Source organism: Ceratotherium simum, chromosome 15 (genome assembly GCF_057802395.1).
Source record: "Ceratotherium simum simum isolate JZ-2026a chromosome 15, ASM5780239v1, whole genome shotgun sequence".
Taxonomy (NCBI): domain Eukaryota; kingdom Metazoa; phylum Chordata; class Mammalia; order Perissodactyla; family Rhinocerotidae; genus Ceratotherium; species Ceratotherium simum.
In genome coordinates, this window is record NC_141914.1 from 38,568,561 (window position 1) to 38,583,528 (window position 14,968).

The 14,968-nt window shown below is 47.6% G+C and overlaps 2 protein-coding genes across 2 annotated transcripts in view; both read right to left on the reverse strand.

Annotated features, from left to right (window-relative positions):
* Nucleotides 1-3,462: 3,462 nt before the first annotated feature.
* PSMD2 (proteasome 26S subunit ubiquitin receptor, non-ATPase 2) lies at nt 3,463-12,815 on the reverse strand. Its single transcript, XM_004424649.3, has 21 exons — nt 12,650-12,815; nt 12,133-12,189; nt 11,581-11,745; nt 10,378-10,499; nt 9,968-10,192; nt 9,513-9,671; nt 9,212-9,356; nt 8,973-9,033; nt 8,567-8,713; nt 8,291-8,397; nt 7,967-8,094; nt 7,655-7,742; nt 6,753-6,915; nt 6,526-6,627; nt 5,971-6,116; nt 5,628-5,711; nt 5,238-5,406; nt 5,054-5,148; nt 4,727-4,853; nt 4,164-4,282; nt 3,463-3,802 (listed from the first exon to the last, which is right to left on the reverse strand). Exons 1-21 carry the CDS (start codon nt 12,782-12,784, stop codon nt 3,620-3,622), a joined length of 2,727 nt encoding a protein of 908 aa, XP_004424706.1. The 5' UTR covers nt 12,785-12,815; the 3' UTR covers nt 3,463-3,619.
* An 853-nt stretch (nt 12,816-13,668) lies between these two features.
* ECE2 (endothelin converting enzyme 2) overlaps nt 13,669-14,968 on the reverse strand; it is a 35,532-nt gene continuing 34,232 nt past the window's right edge. Inside the window, exon 19 of the mRNA XM_087439919.1 lies at nt 13,669-13,709. Coding sequence (XP_087296045.1) covers nt 13,686-13,709 — 24 coding nt within the window. The 3' untranslated portion in view covers nt 13,669-13,685. The remainder of the gene's footprint in view (nt 13,710-14,968) is intronic.

Genomic DNA, 14,968 nt, shown 5'->3' on the forward strand with positions numbered 1-14,968 from the left:
AAAATAATGTAGGTTAGCTCATGAAAAGACCAATTAAACTGAATGTTACTCTAGAAGTATTGAAACATTCTAACTAGGGAATTAGTATTGTTAGATTTGTCTTTTACAAAGATCAGCCGCTCCCAGAGAGGGACAAACTCAAGCATAGAAAGTTCAGAATAATGGTAGAAGAAGTAATCCCAAAACCCCTGCCCGTTAGCCAAAAAATTTTGGACACCAGAAGGGACCGTACTAGAGCCAAATCCACGTATTTACTCAGTCAGATAGCCTGAGTTTTAATCCAAACTCTGCTGCTTACTCCCTGGCCACATACCTACCTACCTACCTAATACCTGTTGTAAAATGGGAAGATTTGAACTCAAGTCTGAGCTTTTAACCACTGTGCTTTTTCTCACAATGATAATACCCATTGTATCGGATTGTGAGGATTAAAGGAGTTAATTCATGTGAAAGTGCTTAAAACAGTGCCTGGATACTCTCTCCTCTCTCTACCTCTGTCCTCTGTCTTCTCCCCTCTCCCTTCTCCTCTCTCTGTGTATATACACATAAAATCTCAGAAGAAAAGGTTTTCTCAGCACCAATCGATGAACTGGTCACTTAATATATATGACGTATGTGATCTCACTTAGTCCTCACAATTTCCTACAAAATAGATTGTATTATTATTCCCATTGTATATGAGAAACTAAAGCTCCAAAGAAAGGAAAGCAAAATAGACACATGGAGAAGGAACCATAGTGAGAATGAAAATGCAAATCTAGAGTGTTCTCTGTGACACACTTCATTTGAGTTCTGTGACTTTACTGTGTATGGCTCCCTTCTCTACTCTTCTCATTTCTCTTTCTGCATAAGCAAACTAATAAATAAAAATAAAAATCAGTTACTGCCTACATGCCAATCCCTTCCTAGATCAGAAACCACTCTCTCAAACTCCAGTAAGAAAAAGGTACTACATAAAATACATAATCACCTAATCACCCCAGAGGCATCTCAAATTGTGTATGCCCAGATAGGAATTTGTCATCTCTCTCTACATAGAGTCCTACACCTTGACCCCAAACCTGGTGTTGCTCATGTATTCTTTTTCAATGAATAGCATCCAACCAGAAAATCTGGGATCCATCCTACATTCCTTCTCATCCACATACTACGTCTAATCAGACCCCAGGTCCTATTGGTGTTTGGATCAAAATCAAGTCCTGTGGATTTTATCTTTAAAAAATTATTCTTCTGTGCTTCCCCATCCCCCCATTTCTACTGCCCTGGTTCAGGCCTTCATTTCCTTTGCCTGGTCTCCGCACCTCCATGGTGAGCTTTCTCACCCAGGTAGCTGATCATGCTCTCATTCAGTGGTTCCCATTGAGTGATACTGTCAATTTCTTAGCACAACAAAGCTCTTCTAAACCTATCTGAGCCTCTGTCTCTAACTGTATCTCCTACCACACTTTTCCCTGGCCCTATACCCTTTGTCAAACCAAGCTATCCCTGGTTTTTTAAAACGAATAGCTTTTCTGCCCTCCTGCTTTTGCTGCTCCCTTAGTTTTATCCTACTCTCTTTTCTTCTGGAAAAACTCATCTTCCTCCAAGTCTGTTTCCTCAAAATCTCCCCTGACCTACCCAGGCACTTAAGCCCTATTTCAGTGATCCCAGGGTACCTTGTTCACAGCCCAATACAGTATCTATCATGATATATCACAATTATTTTCCATTACATAAGCTTTGTAATTTATTTATTTATTTTTTCCCCCAAAGCCCCGGTAGATAGTTGTATGTCATAGCTGCACATCCTTCTAGTTGCTGTATGTGGCACGCAGCCTCAGCTTGGCCAGAGAAGCGGTGCATTGGTGCACGCCCATGATCCGAACCCGGGCTGCCAGCAGAGGAGCGTGCGCACTTAACCGCTAAGCCACAGGGCCAGCCCTACATAAGCTTTGATAGGATTTTTTTTTTTCTATCTTTGCATCCCCACAAGCTAGAATAATGCCCAATGCAGAATAAGGCTCCATTGATATTTGTTGCAGAATGAATGACCAAATGTGAAAGGTTTGAGAGCCACTATGAAAATTTCTTACTCTAAAGCACAATCACTGATTTAGGAGAGAATTATCTTTTTATTTATGTTGTTTTGCAGTTTACAAATCACTTTCTAATTTACCTTATTTTAACATCACCACTATTGGAAATCAGGAAAGGCAATTACTATATCCAAGTAATACAGATGATAACAGAGGCTCATCAGACATGCTGATTTGCTCAGACTACAGCAGGTCCCATTAAAGGGACTTGACTCCCAAGTCCAGTGCTTCAACCTTTTACAGATTTTATACAGGCTGCCAAGTGAGTGCAGAGAGGAGACAACGGAGACACTCAATCCAAAATTTCCACTTCTCCACCTAGCCAATACCTTGGACTACAATAGGGTCCGCAAGTCTCCAAGGCTACAGAGACAGATTAATGTGGTCAATGAGGGTGTGGGCTTTGGAGTCAGATGGACTTAGACTCCAATCCTGGCCCCACCATTTACTATGTGACTAAGTTACCAAACCTCACCCAAACTACATTCCTCCCCAAAACACAGGGATAATACCTACCTCTCAAAGTTATTGTGAGGTCTCAAAAGCATGTAGGACAATTATTCTTCCAACATTTATAGAAGACCTATTAAGTGCCAGTTACTGTTCAGAGGGTAAACCCCACAGTGTTGGGTAAATGCTAGTGATTATCTGGCAGGGCCACGTGTTCTCCACTGCATCCACGGGGTCCATGCCCCACCTGGCAGGGTTGCTATACTCATACCAGCCCCACCAGGAAGAAGCACTGCAGATCAAGGGTGATTATATTCCAGGAAGGAGCCCACTTCTCTTTCCCATTGCTACACTGAGAGGAAGGTCAGGGTCAAGCTTTCTTGCACCCAGTTTCTGCAAGGACAGTCCAGAAATAGATGTTAATATGATCAAATCTCTCAAATAGCAACCTCCCAAGGAGGACAAGAGGGTCACAGGAGGTAAAGACGTCCCTTTCAATCAGCGGCCCAGGAGTCGAGTTAGAAAGAGTGGAGCTAACTCTGCTGCCTCTTAGAGCAGGTATCCTTAGTCCAAAGTCAGGAAATGATGGGCTTGAGGTGGGCGTGCATTGGTGGGTGGGAGTAGGGGATGTATGGGATCCACCTTGGAAAGTTATTTTTATGAATTTGTATGAAAATTTGTGTGTATGCATCTCCTAGAAAGAAGATCCATTACATTTATCAGCTTCTTAAGGGTTCATGCCCCTAAACATGAACCACTTTTTAAAGATGATTAGGAAGGAGGAGAGAAGGGAAAGAGTCTTAGTTCTTTCCATTCAGGGCAGTCTCTCTGCTAGCCTCAGCTCAAAACTGCTACAAACAATGCTGTCTCACATCTACTCCCCACCCGAGTCTGACCTCCAGCCCATGGTACCCCAGAAAAGAGACACAGAGGGACCTCGGGGATAAAGGTCTTTATTCAACAAAGTTATCTCACTTGGTAACAAAAGAACAGGAGGTAACAATTCCCTCACAAGTCTGGAGCAGTGTCCACTCCTGGCAGCAGGAAGCACGGCCCACTGACAACAGCTGCAGCTCAAAGGCCCTGGTGGCCACTTAGAGGTCATAGTTGGGGTTCTTCCGAAGGATAACAAAACCTTCCAAAATGGGGGTGACAGGAAGAAACTCCTCAGTGGCCAATTCTGCCCGTTCCCCGTGGGCCAACAACACTGGCGTTGTGTGTGTCTGGAACCCTGTGATGGTCTTAGGCTTGCCGGCCTGGCCCACCACATCCACTGCCTGTAGGATAAGAAAATTGAGATGAAGGGACTCCAAATGGGAGTGTCGCAGCAACCCAGTGCTCACACCAGTTTGAGAAAAGCAGGTATATGTGCACTCTCCAAGTTTTAAAGTACAGTCATGCATCACTTAATGATGGGGATATGTTCTGAGAAATGCATTATTAGGCGATTTCATCGTTGTGCAAACATCATAGAGTGTACTTGTACAAACCTAGATGGTGTAGCCTACTATACACCCAGGATCTATGCTACTGATCTTATGGGACCATCATTGTATACACGGTCCATCATTGACTGAAACATTGTTATACAGCACATGACTGTACAGCCTGAGCCCTCCCCTCTGCTCAACCCCTCACCTGGCCCACACGGACAGATACTGGCAATGGCCGCAGCTCCTCATCGAATGTAACCAGCATTCGGGGCTGCATGGCAGCCACCAGCCCATACAATACATAGTGTGATTTGCCGAGGATGACTGAGGGAAGAACACAGGACAAACATAGTTACAGGCATCAAGGCAGGCCTGGCCTGAACCTTGGGACCCCACTCCAGCCCTGATTCTTTAACCCCTGTCATAGCTGAACCCACACTCCTCCCCTCATATACCATACTATGAGCCAGAGATGCCCCCACTTTATTCTGCCCATGGCCCTTAGACTCGATAATCACTTTTCCCCAGTCCCTCAGAAATAGAAACGGGGCTAAGTTCTTCAACCTCAAAAGAAAATTTCTCCAGGTCAGATCAAAAGTGTGGGAGATGAAAGTCTCATGAGGCCCACCACAGGCCCAAAGAACCTCAGGAACCCAGGATGGTACAGAGCTACCTCAGAGTCTTGCTCCTAAATTACCAAGGTGGCCCTGGTAGCGGTGGAGACAGGGCACCACTTGCCACCATATAAGATTCCTGACAGGAACTCACTGTTGCGGACATCCAGAAAAGAGACAAGCACAGTGAGCAGCCCAGCCACAGCCACTTGACTCATAAGCTGCCGGTCACTGTGGTAGGGGCAGAGGGTGAGTGTCCCCTTCCCTAAATGTGTCAGCCCCTGAAAAATACAGAGAGAAGTGCAGGTGGGGAATCACATCTGAGAAGACATCACCTAACCCAGCCACATAAAAATCTCACAACTTGCTCACATCCTCCCTCCAAGCCGAACTCCAGGTCCCCTTCATGTCACATGTCTCCCTTGCCTCACCACAGATACTTCCCTTGGCAAACTCCAAGGAGAAGAGTTCTATTCTTTACCTGCGCCAAGCGCACCATGAAGAGGTTGTTGGGGTCCTTGGCATGATACTGGGCTAACTGGCGCAGCATTGCAGCTAGACGGGCATTATTGGTCCCTGGAAATGTTAAACATTACAGAGGCTTGAAAAGGGGGCCTCGAACCCTCCCCCAAGCTGCTTACGATCTTTTTCTGACCGATACTCACCACTGCCCACCATGCCCATGGCAAAGATGGAGTTATAGGAAACTTCTGGATCAGCATCATGAGAGAATTTACTTAGGGTATCCAGGATGTTGAGTCGTGGATTTGAAACAGAAATTAAGGCCAGTGCTAAAGGCACAGCCCGTCGGAGTGTAGGCTCCCCGTACCTGAGCTGGTGGTAAAAGAAAATAACAAGGGTATCACAGAAAGCAGTGAAAACGAGGTCGGATACAGGAACAGATTGATGGATAAAAGGGGGTTTAATCAAATTTTGTAGAAAAGGCACTGCAAAAAGACCATTTCTCCACTGAGAAAACCCATCAGGAAGGTCTCCTCTGGGGAAACTCAGAAATCAAAACCAGTATATTCCCATCTTCTCCATGTGCTACTCACCAGGTGGCCAAAGGTTCGTAGTGCCATCTCTGCACCAATCTCCTCCCCCATAGCAATGAGGGCAATCCCCAGCACAGCCACTCCCTGCAATTGAAGAGGAGCAGAACCCAGTGAGCTCAGGGAACAAAAACTTACCCTTGACTCAGGTTCCCATCTAAGAAGAAAAAGCAGTCCTGTGGGGCACACCCTTACCCCTCAAGTATAGAACCCAGTCTCATGCTATTTCAACACACAGCAATACCCAGGAGGGCTCTAAAACAAACCCAAACCCAGCTCCCCTGCTCCCCTCATGCTTATCTTTTCTCAGAGCCTCACTCAGAGAGTGCCCAGCTACCCACAGAACCTGATGTGCTCCCATGTCAGCAGGGGCCTCCTTCTTGTCCTTGTCCTTCTTTTCCTTCTTGTCTTTGTCTTCCTCCTTTTCCTTGGAATCAAAGTGCTCACTGCAAATGTGGAGCAGCTGCTGCACCTTCAGCACATTCCCGGATCCTGCGGCAGGGTGGTAAGGGGAAGAGAAGGTGGAAATGAGACAGCACCAAGGAAAAGCTGACTCCAGGAATAGGAGAAGCTAAAGAATCTAAAGCAGATCAGAACAACTGAGAAAGGAGAAACAGGGCTGGCCCCATGGCTTAGCAGTTAAGTGCGCGCGCTCCGCTGCTGGCGGCCCGGGTTCAGATCCCGGGCGCGCACCGACGCACTGCTTCTCTGGCCATGCTGAGGCTGCATCCCACATACAGCAACCAGAAGGATGTGCAGCTATGACATACAACTATCTACTGGGGCTTTGGGGGGAAAAATAAATAAATAAAATTTAAAAAAAAAAAAGAAAGGAGAAACAACCTGAAAAAACGTCCCAGAGAGAAGTGAGGAGTCACTGGGGAAGCACGAAGACACAGACCTGCATAGGCACACACATCCACCAGTGTGTTGGCAAAACTGCGGAATGGCTCTGACACAACCTCCAGCGCAGCCAGGATTGCCTCGATGGCCTCTCCCTTCCCTACAGGACAGATTCAAAGGGTCAGAGGACACTTGCTTCTATCCAGCACACTCTGACCCGTAAACCCTCCTTGTTGTATTCAGTTACTGTCAGCCATTTGCTCAGACAGACAGACATCCCCTCACCCAGGTGGTTGAGGCCCAGTCCAAGAGGAAGCCAACGGGCATAAGTGTCCTTGAGCTCAGTCTCTGACTTCTCCATGATGGTCTGAAGGATGGTGGAAGTGACATCTCCATTGCAGGATCCCACTGCTATCATTCCACAGGCTAGAGCGGTCACACCTGCCACCTACAAATAGGAAAATCAATATTACACATAGTAAGTTACTAAAATAGTTGTTGACCTATCCTGATTCAAGATAGCCAATTCCTACAGTCCACTGTAACCACACTAGGTAATAATCCCTTTCTCAGGGTAGGTCAAAATAACAACAGCAGCAAGCACTCTCTGAATACTTACATCAGCCGCTATGCCAACTGCTTTGCACACTATTAACATTTAATCCCCATGACAACCCCATGAAACAGGTCCTGCTGTTATTCCTCTTTTATTGACAAGAAAAATAATGCCTAAAGAGATTGACTTACAGGTCCAAAATCACATTGCTTGTAAGCAGAGGTGGCAGGATTTGAACTGAAGTCTTTCTCATTAAAACCTATGCTAGCCACCATACTATATTTTTCCATCGCTGAAACAACTCTGCACAAGTAAGAAAATTTAAGGTTGGCCAATGACTAAAACGTTGAGGAGGAATCACCCACCCCAACCTGGGTTAAGTTACTCTCCCCTCTAGTCTGGTACTTCCTCATGGATCCCAAGGGCTGGAACTCAATAACAAAATGTTAACTCTTTAGCCTCAACACCACCTGAGACTTAGAATCCCAGTCCCAAGAGATTTCAGTGAAGTGATACACCTCCCCTCCTCTCGCTCTCACACACACTTCTTTTTTCACTGTTTATCACAGAAAGTGGTAGGACTCAGAGCACCTTCCCTACCTCCCCTAAATGACTAACAGCCTCTACTCACCTCCATACTGGACTTGGAATCTCCCATCACAGGCAGCAGCAATGTCAGAACATCTTCACGATTGGAGCCGGCATAGGCCAAGCCTAGCCTGCAAAAGCCAGGAGAGGCAGTCCCCAACACACACCCAAGGATAGGACAAGGAAGGAACAAAAAGAGGACTGGTCATTCATTCATCATTTCAATGGTCACCAAGAGCCAAATAGTCGACAGGCGTGGTGGTATTCCTTGGCAATACAAAGGTGAAAAGGGCCCAGCTCCTGTTTTCACAGAGCTCACAGGCTGAGTGACACCAGAAGAAGCAAGAGGCCTTACCCAAAGATGGAACCAAGTCTCATGGTGTTGCTGTTGTGGAGAACATAGTCTGAGAGCAGTGCCAGGGCAGGGTCACACTCATTCCGGACCCCAGAGTTCACGATGCCACAGGCCAGGAGGGCTCCTGACTGAAAAATGCAAACAGAGTCTTCACTCAGGCTACTCTCCCTTCCTCACCACAAAGGATGCAACATGGGCCTCATTGTAGCAACCACCTTAACTGGAGTTAAAAATCCAGTAGGCCTTACCACTGAAAGGGAAGCCCTCTGTGCCCTAGAACATAGGAGGGGGTTGTCCCCATTAGTGGGCTATGTCCAGACCAACCTTGATGTAGTCCTCAGAGGAGTACAGGTACTTGTCAATCTGGGTGAGGCCACCATCCACATCCCACAGCAGAATCATGCCAAGGGACGCAGCTGCACTCAACATTCCTAAAACAAGGAAAAACCTATCAGTCTTAAAATGGCCCTGTCCTGAGAAAACTGTTACAGAGAGCTCTCTAAGGAACTGTGCTGGGGATCCCTTGTCAGGTAACATATGAACCTAAGAGGACAAGAGTGACCAAAGCAATGTAAAGATAAAGCAAAAATGGAATTATACCATGGTCCTTATTCTTGTAAAGCCATTTGTTGCCATCATCAGTCAGCAGCTTGTCCTGACCAAAGGCTGCATTCACAAAGCCATTCACAAAAGAAGAGGCCAGGTTCATGCGAGCAGAGTCCACTTGAGAGCCACTGCCCCCAAACCCTGCACAGGAGGGAGAGGAGAGGAAAGGAAGGAAGGTTTAGAGCAGGGAAGGAAAGGAACACAGCATGGCGGCTGGTCTCTGGTTCTGAGCTGGCCCCTTAGGATCCTCTATCTATGCCCCCAACAGTGACCTGCAGAAAAGCTATGTGGGAATTCTGAGCTCTACAGGGTAAGGATGTTGGGCCAAGCCATCACTCCCAATACAAGGGGCATAATTAACAATCCTCCAATCCCCACACACATGGAGATGGCTACTCACTGTTGTTCTCTAGGTGGGTTTTATAGATGTCATCAGGCACCTTGGGCTCCATGATGTCCAGCTGAAGAGAAGTCAGAGGGTCACAACTGCTCCCCTAGTCCTCCCCTAGCTGTCCCTTCTGCTATCCCACTGAACGGCAATTCTAACCAAGGAGAGTCTAGTCAGAGGTATAGTCAGGAAGGTGTATTGCCAGGGAGAATCACAACCAAAAAATACTTGATGGAAAAGGGCAGTCTCACCTCCCGAGCTAATGCCAAGAAGTTGCTGTTGAGTTGCACATTGGACATGATCTCTGTCAGGTCCTCATACTCTTCCACATCTTCACTCAGCTCCAGAAACACCCCATGCCGGCCTAGCATGAATGCCATCTGCTTCTGTACTACCCTGTGGGAGACAGCCATCACATCTGCTCAGCCCCCGACCACTAATGGCACAGAAAAGCCCCTCAAGCCCTACCCAGAAACTAGAAGTCCCAGCTCTTCATGCAAATGCCCCATCCATGAACGTAGCTCTTCTTCTGCCAACTTCTTCCCTACATACACATCCTTGCAGGAAGTGAAGATGTCTTCTACCAGCTCCATGTCATTGAGCATCAGTGCCAATCTCAGAGCTTCGGGGAAACGACTGAACTTTCGGAACACACCCAAGGCACAACGCAGCAGGGCAGAGTTCTCAGGCTCGGGCACATAATTTACACAACTACAAAGGTAAAAACAATAAAGGAATCAGAAAGTCCCAGATGTTCATTTACCCCATTTAATTCACTTACTCAAATTAAATAGTGAATGCCTAGTATATACAGGCATTATGCTAGATGCTGGACTACTAAGGAGACAAGAAACCTCTGTCCTCAAAAAGCTCATAGACATCAACAGATTAACCACAGCCTGATGCTACCTGTGAAACAGATGCTCAGGGAGAACAGAGGAGGCACAACTGAGAAAGAAGTGCTGGCGAGGGTAAGCCTGCCACCATTCCCTACCATGCTCGCTCACCTGGTAAGATACAGGCAGACCTTTGCATATGCATTCTCGTCAATGTCTTTCTCCAGCATATCCACTTGCTCAATTTCCATGAGTAGGTCGCAAGCCTCATGCTCTGCATTGTGGGCCATGTTGTAGGGGACAATCTCCTTCACCAGGGTCAGCAGTGGCTCCCGCTGTGTCTTCTCTGCGTCATCCAGCTCCTGCCACTCCTTAGCCACTTCTCCTGCCAGATGCCTATGGATAGGCCCAGACCATTAGGGGAGCACAACTTCACAGGAAGCACTTCCCTGTGGGTCAAGGAATTCAGGGTCTGGGAAACTCAATACACTTGTACTCCAAGACAGACAGTACTCCAAGACAGAACTCAGAATTATCTATCTCAGAACCTCCTTTATAGAACCAAGAAGAAAAGGTCTTACCTGACGTACTCATGACCCCATGATGCCAATTCCTCCTGGGAGCCCACTAGCCGATACTTGAGGCACTCACGCTCCCCACTCATGGTCATGGCCAAAACAGAGATGATGTCAGCAGCAAAACGCTAGAAAGAAAACAGTCTTTTGAAGTCAAATCCAGGGTAGAGACTACGAATTTTATTCTAAATGCGATTAAAAGGTTTTAATGGGGGCTGGCCCGGTGGTATAGTGGTTAAGTTCACACGCTCCGCTTTGGTGGCCTGGGGCTTGTGGATTCAGACCCCGGGTGCAGACCTACACATCGCTTATCAAGCCAAACTGTGGCAGCATCCCACATACAAAATAGAGGAAGACTGGAAGATGTTAGCTCAGGGCGAATCTTCCTCACCAAAAAATAAATAAATAAATAAAAGGTTTTAAGCAGAAAAGACACACAATCTAGAAAGATCATTATGGCTGCTGTATGAAAGACAAACTGTGTAAGGGGTCAAGTACAAAAGGGAGAAGGCCAGTTAGGAGGCTGCTGTAGTAATCCAGGCGAGAACTGAAGATTTCTTGCATTCGGGTTGTACCAACAGGCAGAGAAGTGATTGAACTGGGGATATATTTTAGAGATAAAACAAATGAACGTACATAGACTATGAAGGGAAAAAAAAAATTAAGGTTAAATGTAAATTAATAGATCAAGAAAATGAAATCCCAAGGTCATCACAAATGACAGAAACAGTGTCTTCTGAGAAGGCGGTCTTCCTGCCAGCTCTTATGTGAGTATTTTGACTGTGATGAGCTCTATTCGACAAACTCAGATCTCAGGTCTATCAGGCTTCCTGTGATTCACCATGAGTTCCATGCTCTAGATGAGCTAGGCCTCCACTAGCTTCTTTTTTTGTTTGTGTGAGGAAGATTAGCCCTGAGCTAACATTCATGCTAATCTTCCTCTTTTTGCTGAGGAAGACCAGCTCTGAGCTAACATCCATTGCCAATCGTTTTTTTTTTTTTTGTTCCCCAAAGCCCCAGTAGATAGTTGTATGCCATAGCTGCACATCCTTCTAGTTGCTGTATGCGGGACGCGGCCTCAGCATAGCCGGAGAAGCGGTGCATCGGTGCGTGCCTGGGATCCGAACCCAGGCCACCAGTAGTGGAGCGCGTGCACTTAACCGCTAAGCCACGGGGCCGGCCCTCCACTAGCTTCTGAAATAGTTTTACCTTATTCTCCCCAGGGTCCATGTTCTCATAGATTTCCTTCAATTTGCCATAGTGTGGACGCAGAAATTTGAGAGGCTTGGGCACTGAAGTCATGGAAGTTGTAGAAGAACGAATCTGCCTCCTCAGTTCCTCCAGGGCTGGTCGGTACAAGGATGTGTCCTTCTCCTGATCAAGGGATGTTAAGGCTCAGACAAAAAGGAGTCACATCCCTCAAGTCATAATACAGAGGTGTTTTACTAACAACTCCCCTAGGAAAGTAACTGTGTTTCATTCATCTGTGATTCCCCAACTCCCTGCACAATACCTGGCACAAAAACAAACGACCCCAGTTAAGAGTTCAAGAACTGCTTCTCCCAAGAGAGAAAGCTACAAAATCTTTCAAATATCCTTTGTTACTCTCCTCCCTCACAACATGGTCATAACACTGACCCTAAAATACAGTCCATCTTTCCCTATATCTCACACAGTAGTTGTTGCCCCCCAAATGGAATAAAGCAAACAAGTGGGAAAGACTCAAGACATGCACCTGCTCATGTTAACACCATAACTCACCCCCAGTCGTTCCACAAGCATCTCCAGTTCATCCTGAAGTTGTTTGTCCTCCTCAGACTGGAGGGTTGGGGGAAGAAGGTCATCAAGAGAAGGAATCCCAAACACATCCTCCTCCTCCCATCCACCCTGGGGCAGGTGGAGAGTGAGTCTGCCTCCTTAGGAGGGCCCAGGTGGACAAGGAAACAGAGTGGGAATGGGAAGCCCGGGCGGGAAGGCAGCCTGGCTTCTGGGCCAGGCTCTGCTTGAATGCCGATCTAAAAAATGGGGGTGACAATGACCCGCCTGGGCCCATGTCACCAGGCGGTGGTGAGGGCTGGTGGGGGCGGCGGAGGCGACAGCGCCGAATGGAAGATGAGGGACAGAGAGGCGGGGTGCCGGTAGCCCCGAGGGTCGCCCCATCCGCCCTCTCCCGGGCGCGGCGGGGTCGCTGGGAGTCGGGCCCGAGGCCCCGAGGCCTGCGGAGCCGCCGTGACTCAGCCCGCGGCCTCCTCTGCCGGCTCCCGGGGCCGCGCCTCACCAGCTCCTGCTCTTTGTCCTTGTCCCCGGCATCCCGCCGCTCCTTCCCACTCGGCTTCTCGTCCGCGCCGCCGGAGGAGCTCGCTGGGGGCTGCTGGGGCAGCAGCGGCGCCTTGTCCCGGCCGCCCTCTTCCATCTCCGCCGCCACTGCCGGCCTGCTGCGCGCGCACCGCCCGTACCGCCCTGTTTCCCAGATGGCCTCGCGCTCACCGCCCACCGCGCCTCTCCTTCTCCAGAGCCCGCCTGCGACCGGAAACGCTGCGGCGACCCACCTACCCCAGTGGTCTGGGAGTCCCAGCCCTCCAACCCCGCCCTCGGAAGCCGCAGGAAAACTACAACTCCCAGCCTCCCGCGCGCCACAGGCACCGCCCAGCTCGGACCAGGGGTTTCCTGAACGCCGTGGGACTCTGCCACCTGGGTTTCGGGTGCGCTAGCTGAAGTGCGTGGTGAGCTGAAGCGGCGAGAGACCGCGCATAGGCTTCCTTGTAAGCAGTGTGTTTAGTACCCACCGTGACACCCCAGTTGGCTGCATGGTGGGACAAACAGACGAGATTTTTGAATCCCAGAATCTTGACTGCCGTCTGTGTAACCTGCCTAGCCCCACGGCACTGTGGAGTATTAACCTCATAACATTTCCCCCCCAGTTGAAGGAGAGTGCTCTAATATTACCATGAGGATGTGGCTAGCATCTTAAATCCACCTGCGGAGCCAGGTAGAGTAGAAATGAATAAATAACATAAAGTCCTATGCTCTAATGATAAATTCTGAAGCTAAAAACCGAACAAGATAAGGTCTTTGCCCTCAGTCTGTCTTTTGATCTTCCTCTCCCTGTTATGATTAGGAGGAGTGTGACCGATATTCTTTATGTCAGGACTGATTTTCAATGATATATTGTTCTCACAACCTTTTGAGTTTGGTAGGGTTGTGTCCATTTTATAGATAACATCACATAGTAAGTAGTGGACTCAAGATTTGAACCTTGATCTTTCAGTCTTCCAAGCTCTTGACTGTTTCTGGAATGCCTCAAAGTTTCTTCTTCAGTTTGGGCTATGTGTATGTATCTAGAAGGTGAGAAAAGAGGAAATAACTCTTCTCCTCTTCAACCAGTGGGAACACTCACCATTTGACCTGGAATATTATTTTATGGGATCTGAGGCATGAAAGAATGCAGCAAGTGTTTGTTTAAAAAAACACCTAGCACAGCAGTTAGCACTGAATGACTGTTGGCTAAATATTTGTATAGAGGCAGATGTAAAGGTCTGAAGCCCATTTAAACCCTGTTGCTCTTTTCCACTCAGTGCCTGGATTCTGAGGATGACCTTCCGTTTCCATTGCCCATGACTCCTGCAGCCCTGGTCTGCTTACAGAAATTGGGCAGTCCATAGCTGTTCTGCCTATTCTGTCTCTGGCTTCAAGATGTCCATACATTGTCATGCTTTCTTCAGTCATCTGTAGAGGTATTTCTCCTAAATCTCTCCTTTTTACATGACTTCCTTCTATCAGATCTCAGATTTTGTCTTTTATACCAGCCATATCCCAACCAGTAGGAGATGGGGTGATGTTGTGGCATAAAGCACAGGCTGTTATCGGCTGGTGACTCCAGATGAAGAATATATGAATGTTTGTTATACTATGTTTCAGCTTTTTTGTAGGTTTGAAATGTTTCAAAATTAAAAGTTGAGGGTGGGTGGGAAAACATAAGCTTTAGAGAGCAACAGACCTGGTGTTCAAAACCAAATTCTGCCCTTCACCAGCTGTAATACTTGGGCAAGCTTCCTAAGCTCTCTCAGCTTGGTTTCTTCCTCTGTGAAATGTGGGTAATAAAGTATCTCCCTTGTAAGTTTTTATGAGAACAAAATAAGACAGTGTATATAAAGTGCCTAGCGAGGTGCCTGGCAACTGGAGAGGAGGCCATTGTCATTTTCCAACTACCTCAGATCTGCAGGGCTGAGGTGAACATTATTGTCCCCTGTTCCCCACCTACAAGCACTCAAGCCCCAAGCCTCTCTAGCCAAATGCAAATGTCTGGCAGTTATTTTCAAGGCCGCGATAACACTGATGTCCTGCCTCAACCTTTATTTCAGTCAAATTGCCCTCCCAGAAGCAGTCCTTTCTACCATTTGGCCAAACTCCCAGCCTTGTGGCCAAATTGCTCTCCAATCAGGGGGCAGCCCATTACCTGTCCCTTCCTACCACCCTCCTTCAAGTTGCATCCACAAGCCAGCCATGCTGCCCCCAAACTCATAGCCTGTGCTATAGAGTCTGATATCTTATGGATGGCTCTACTCATCTGAGAAGCATTCAACCCAAAGCATCACTT

Coding starts and splice junctions, on each gene's coding strand:
- PSMD2 (XM_004424649.3), bottom strand. CDS start 12,784: ATGGAAGAGGGCGGCCGGGACAAGGCGCCGCTGCTGCCCCAGCAGCCC. Junction 12,190..12,649: donor AGGACAAAGAGCAGGAGCTG/GTGAGGCGCGGC, acceptor CCAACCCTCCAG/TCTGAGGAGGACAAACAACT. Junction 4,854..5,053: donor TCATGGTGCGCTTGGCGCAG/GTAAAGAATAGA, acceptor TGTATTTTTCAG/GGGCTGACACATTTAGGGAA.